This window comes from Littorina saxatilis, linkage group LG9, assembly GCF_037325665.1.
Source record: "Littorina saxatilis isolate snail1 linkage group LG9, US_GU_Lsax_2.0, whole genome shotgun sequence".
NCBI classification, from domain to species: domain Eukaryota; kingdom Metazoa; phylum Mollusca; class Gastropoda; order Littorinimorpha; family Littorinidae; genus Littorina; species Littorina saxatilis.
The window spans coordinates 8396427-8403260 of NC_090253.1; the positions used below are offsets into that span (position 1 = coordinate 8396427).

Below are 6834 nucleotides of genomic sequence, written 5' to 3' on the forward strand. Positions count from 1 at the left end.
ATATCAAGTTACACTTTTTGTGCTCTTCCATTCCAGTTGGCAATCAATTGTTAACGCATGTTATTAGAAAAAATAGAACAAAAACAGATTAAATAGAATGAAAAATGTACTGGTGATGTCATTTGGGACATACTGACATGAAAACGTCACCTTTTGTCATTGTCTCGAATTCTAATATTAATAATAATCGACAGAGTTTCTTTGTGGTGCTCGTAATGGGTAGGTGGTATTATCGAGAGGTGGTCACCGGGGCAGTTCTAATTTAGACGGCCAGCATCCGTGCAACTGGTTTAGAAATTGGACTCGAGATAAATCATGAACTCGTGAACTGATGAAGGAAAACCGTAACGCAAGGCGCCGAGATACAAGTATTGCTGCTTCCTCTTTAATTTAGGACAAGGTTCTAATTTTGTACCATTAATATAGGGTGAACATGCAATCGATAAACTCTGTCTCCAGTTGCTGCGACTCAAATGATCACTTGTGACGTGAGTTACTTCCAAGCGACACAGTCACACACCAATAAATAGATCGTCTGCCGGATATTCACACATTTTCATGTTAGACCACAACGGCAAAACTTACCCCTTGATATATATCAAACTGCACATCTTCGGGTAGCGATTTCAGCTCTCTTCGGAAATGATTAAATGTGTTTGGTGTAGCTACAATGGCAGCAACGGCTGAATTGTACAATGAGTCTGGTACCCATCGTAATTTTTCAGCCTCCATTTTAGATATTGTATTGAAGTGACGTCAAGAAATATACGAGGGGAAGCTACTCTGCACAACCGTTTAACTTCAAGGGAAGCTATTGAATTTCGTTTTCACGAGGCCGTGTACTAAGCTTACTGTCTGCACTACAGAGTTAGAGGTTTGTTGTTGTAAATGGTTGTCGCTGTTGTGATTTTCAGATACATCAATCTCTGATCATTGAGAACAGTTGCCATTTCTCAAAGCTAAACCTCAGTAATGACCGTCACGTCAACTGATTCACTGAGTCCGCAGTCAGGCCGCACTGCCCGGTGTGCAGCACAACCCTGACGCGACGGATGGCCGGCCGTCACTCATTCAATCAGCGACTTATTGATTTCTGAACTAATGACTCCCGGTTCTCCTTCCCCATCTTTAATGAAAATGCATGCCAGCCGCTTTGTTGTCATCCCTGCTCAAGTTTACTGCCTCAGTCGATCGGCGGATAGTTTCAAACAGACACTGACTGACGCGCTGAACTGACTTGGTCAACGCTGCTTGCAATTGTAAGAACCTGACATTCCATATGCTTGAGAGGTTCGTGAACATCTCCAGCGGTGATGTCACCTTGCTAAATGCTCCAGTCATTTTTTGGCCGCCATATTATTGAAAGCAAAATAGATTGCTGTCTGCCGTGGGTAAACTTTGTGTCTTTTCTTAGGTTAATCAGTGAATGTGATAATTAAAGGTCCTTGTCTATATTTTTATACCGAAATCGCCATTTGACCATTAAAATGCAGAGTCTATTATCTACAAATATCAACAATACACCCCCTTTCGATCAGGAAAGACGAAGCCAGTGTAGCCGTTTGAAAATTCATTGTAGTATTCCAGCGTAGTACTCATAGTAGGATATCCTTATTTGGAAAATGCCAAGGGCAAAACTCCTCTCAAATCCCGTGCATTTCGTGCGTTTAAAAAAAAGCGTGGACAGCGCTCCAGTGTCAAACTGTTGCTGCACTTGTTTGGGCGTGGCTATAAGCATAGTGACATGAATTTGATTGGTCAGTATTTTTAGGCAAAGCACATGTTCTCAGCAAACAAAAAACAAAATATTGGAAGCGTGAGTCACGCTACCCAAAAATAAAATCTTTTTTTACATATTTTTTTGTCAATAACTTTTTTCCCCATGGTTCATTCATCATCTGACAAAACTTTTTAGCGAAATCTTACCATAAGATTATTGAAAACAAGTCGCGTAAGGCGAAAATACAATATTTAGTCAAGTAGCTGTCGAACTCACAGAATGAAACTGAACGCAATGCCATTTTTCAGCAAGACCGTATACTCGTAGCATCGTCAGTCCACCGCTCATGGCAAAGGCAGTGAAATTGACAAGAAGAGCGGGGTAGTAGTTGCGCTAAGAAGGATAGCACGCTTTTCTGTACCTCTCTTTGTTTTAACTTTCTGAGCGTGTTTTTAATCGAAACATATCATATCTATATGATTTTGGAATCAGGAACCGACAAGGAATAAGATGAAAGTGTTTTTAAATTGATTTGGACAATTTAATTTTGATAATGATTTTTATATATTTAATTTTCAGAGCTTGTTTTTAATCCGAATATAACATATTTATATGTTTTTGGAATCAGCAAATGATGGAGAATAAGATAAACGTAAATTTGGATCGTTTTATAAATTTTTATTTTCTTTTACAATTTTCAGATTTTTATTGACCAAAGTCATTAATTAATTTTTAAGCCACCAAGCTGAAATGCAATACCGAAGTCCGGGCTTTGTCGAAGATTACTTGACCAAAATTTCAACCAATTTGGTTGAAAAATGAGGGCGTGACAGTGCCGCCTCAACTTTCACGAAAAGCCGGATATGACGTCATCAAAGACATTTATCAAAAAAATGAAAAAAACGTTCGGGGATTTCATACCCAGGAACTCTCATGTCAAATTTCATAAAGATCGGTCCAGTAGTTTAGTCTGAATCGCTCTACACACACACACAGACACACACACACACACACACACGCACACACACACACACACGCACATACACCACGACCCTCGTTTCGATTCCCCCTCGATGTTAAAATATTTAGTCAAAACTTGACTAAATATAAAAAGCAAAAATGTAGACGACCACCTTCAAAGGCGTTGAAAAACTGAGGTGTTACGGCCTTAGTGGGACAGACGGAAAAGGTGATATTTTACATTATGTAAATTATTTTACGTATAATTATGTGACCCTCCACCACGAAATGAGTCGCATGTCACCTCGCGCGGTTCTGCGCTAGGTTTATGATAAGTCCGGGGAGTGTCTGGTAACAGTGTCAGGGTCACCTTAGTCACTGGCTTATACCTCAAACAGTTTTTGCTCTTTTCTGAAACGGGTTTCACCACTGGATAGAGCATAAAAAACTCTTTAGAAAAATGTAAAAATATGAAAATCATGCAAAGGTGACATGTGACTCATTCCGTGGTGGATGGTCACATAATTATTTGAATGTATCTTGAAGGCTGTTTGTTTTCAGACTCCTGCCCTGAGTGATCGACAAGAAGAAGAAGAAGACTCCTGCCCGAAGTTATCAAATTAAAACACCGTGTGCAACAATCTTCAAGTCGCGAGACTGCTTCTGAAATTGACTTTGAGCTTTGCATATCAGTTTTGCCATGATTTGCTGAAATTCAATCAATCCAATCAATCCCTTGAGAAGGGCAACGGGGATTCGCTGGGCAACGTTACTGACATCATTGTAGAGAGGCCAAAACAACAGTGCTCCTACATCTGTGCGTTCGTGGGTCCTTTACGCACTAGAAAAGAAGCTGTAAAAACGTACTAGAAACTCTTGGAGGGGGTTCCGCGACGCACTAAACGTGAAACACCGGGTCCCAGGACGCACGAAATTTGCTTTACTGTGCGTACCGTCGCTATACTTATCTCACTGTCTGCTAGTTGCCATGTAAAGTTGGCCAACAAATTATTGCAACAAATTTCAAACCCAAATTAAAGCATTAATTCCTGTGTCATTTAATTAAAACTGTATATGCCAGTTAAGGCCGTTTCCTTAACCTTTAGGATCACCTTCTGCATTAAATATTTCTTTAACAGGGATCACGTGACCGCCGCTCAAGTAAGGGTACCGTCAAAATCGACCAGACAAAAATGGAAGAGCCGAATGAAAAATCGACAAAAAAATCACAATAGGCAAAACTTTGCAACTTTGACATACGAGAAGAAATTCAAACCAATTATCTACCCTGAACAGATTGTTTTGTTTTGCTACCTTGCGTATTTCGCGTGCTATGCTATTCCTACTGATGCAGGTGTCGATCGCAAGAGCGGTCAAAAACGGAACGTTTTACGTCAATTTGTATGGGTATCATGTCAAAAAGCGCTACATTTTAGCAATGACTTGGTGGATTTTGAAATTTGTTGCAATCATTTTTTGGCCAGGTTTATATATAACTTTGCCAACAAGTAATTACAACAAATTTCGCACCCAAACAAAAGCATTGAATTGTCATTTCATTCAAACTTTATATGCCAGTGAAGGCCTTCCGCTTGACTATCTGGATCACCTTTCGGATTAAAGATTTCTTCAGTTAACAGGGATCACGTGGCCGCCGCTCGCATGAGAGTACCCCCAAAATTGACTTGACAAAAACGGAAGGGTCCAAGAGCTTTCGTTATCATTTGAAAAATAATAATGGGATCGGTGGTGGCTGGCTTCAAACTGGAATTTGTACTCAGGACACTGGCCGCATAACTATTTTTGCAATGACTGTCCACAGTGAATTTTCGGTAGAAGAGTTGTTTGATGTCCAAAATATTTGTTTTCATGAACTAGGGATGAAGCACTCAGTGAAGATCCAGGCTGACCCCCCCCCCCCCCCCTCTCCTCCCCCTACCCCTCACCCTACCTTCCTTGAGCGATATCTACAGCTGGATTTGACATAAGAAAGTGTTACATAGCCAGGCTGTTGTGCTGTAGACTGTGTACTAACATTCTTTTCGCTTCAAGAAAATACGTTCTACCAGGCATGTAATTGTTCCTTTCATGACACGCGCACGCAGGAATTGGAATACATGCGGAACAAAGGAATTACATAATCACAAGTGTTAAACGCAGGACATGTATTAAATTCCTCTGGTTGAAGTAGACAGAACACGTTTGATGTGCTTTTCTGAATTGACAAACAGACCATGATTTATTTCCTTTTAGGCCATTGGCCCCGATAAAAGGGGGTAATATATACAGTGACAACTTTTCGTGATGTTTGCAGCGTGCTAAAAAGAAATAACAACGTTTAGTCAAGCTGTCGAACTCACAGAATGAAACTGAAAGCACTGCTTTTTTCACCAAGACCACATACTCGTAGTTTCGTCAGTCCACCGCTCGTGGCAAAGGCAGTGAAATCGACAAGCCATGCAGAATAGTGCGGTAGTGGTCGCGCTGAGCAGGATAACACGCTTTTCTGTATGTCTATTCTTTATAGCTTACTGAGTTTGTTTTTAATCCAAACATATCATATCTATATGTTTTTGGAATCAGGGACCGACAAGGAATAAGATGAAATTGTTTTTAAATGGATTTCGGAAAAATAATTTTAATCATAATTTTCATATTTTTAATTTTCAGAGCTTTTTTTTATTCCTAATATAACATATTTATATGTTTTTGGAATCAGAACATGATGAAGAATAAAAAAAAAAGTAATTTTGGATCGTTTTATAAAAAAATAATTTTAATTACAATTTTCAGATTTTTAATGACCAAAGTCATCAATTAATTTTTAAGCCTCCATGCTGAAATGCAATACCGAAGTCCGGCCTTCGTCGAAGATTGCTTGGCCAAAATTTCAATCAATTTGATTGAAAAATGAGGGTACGGGTGTGACAGTGCCGCCTCAACTTTTACAAAAAGCCGGATATGACGTCATAAAAGACATTTATCGAAAAAATGAGAAAAAAATCTGGGGATTTCATACCCAGGAACTCTCATGTACAGTAAAATTTCATAAAGATCGGTCCAGTAGTTTAGTCTGAATCGCTCTACACACACACACGCACAGACACACACACACACACACATACACCACGACCCTCGTCTCGATTCCCCCTCTATGTTAAAACATTTAGTCAAAACTTGACTAAATGTAAAAACGGATTCGATGGCTAGGTTCTTTTTTATTCTGGATGCAAAGGACAGCACACACACACACACACACACACACACACACACACACACCCTCACTGGCACTCACACATACGCACATACACACCGTGCATACACACATACACACACACACACAAACACACGCACTGGCACTCACACATACGCACGTATACACACACACACACACACACACCCTCACACATACGTTCCTTTCCGCCAAACTGGGTTCCTTGTCAAACTTAGGCAAACTGGGTTCCCCTATTTATAATGCATTTACAACTGTCATCTTCAACACACATGTAAAACTATGTCTTGTGATAGCAACAATTGAAAACGGAAAGTTGGATTCACTTTTTTAAAGATGTTATTAATGTCTGAAAAACCAGGTTTCTTTGTACACACTCCCCGAACAACCAAAGTGGACAAGTAAGCCCCACCACAACATTTTGTCGCAGGAGATTATGACTGTTTTCGTTGCTGAAAGTCTGTCCGTTTATTAGCTCCGCCGAATACGTCCGGGAGATTTTGTTTTCGTTCCTGTTACTGTGTTTGGTTATCGCATAACTCGATAAGTTATGGACCGATTTTCGTGAAACTGAATGGATGTTGCTGAAACTTACAGGGTCGTCTTCTGCAGCCTAATGTGTGTCTTAAGCCTGGTTGATGTCGGGATATATTATGAGAGGAAGGGAAGAGTACAGCCCTGTTACGCAGTCTACTGACCAACACTCCAGGTGTCTGTCTTAAGCCTGGTTGGTGCCGGGATATATCATGAGAGGATGCTCAGTTTACAACCCTGTCACGTAGTTTCAGACCATATCATATTCATTGATCATCATGAAAAGAAGTCTCAGGCTCGGTGTCCCTTAGACTAAGTTAGACCCCTGTTCTCCTGGTGACCTCAGCTTTGATTTCCTCTCCATGTATGTGGCCTGGGTTAGTTCTGA

At 40.2% G+C, this 6834-nt stretch overlaps 1 protein-coding gene across 1 annotated transcript in view; it reads right to left on the bottom strand.

Annotated features, from left to right (window-relative positions):
• Positions 1–737, bottom strand: part of LOC138975199 (amyloid protein-binding protein 2-like) — a 28785-nt gene extending 28048 nt beyond the window's left edge. Inside the window, exon 1 of the mRNA XM_070347856.1 lies at positions 586–737. Coding sequence (XP_070203957.1) covers positions 586–732 — 147 coding nt within the window. The 5' untranslated portion in view covers positions 733–737. The remainder of the gene's footprint in view (positions 1–585) is intronic.
• Positions 738–6834: the final 6097 nt, after the last annotated feature.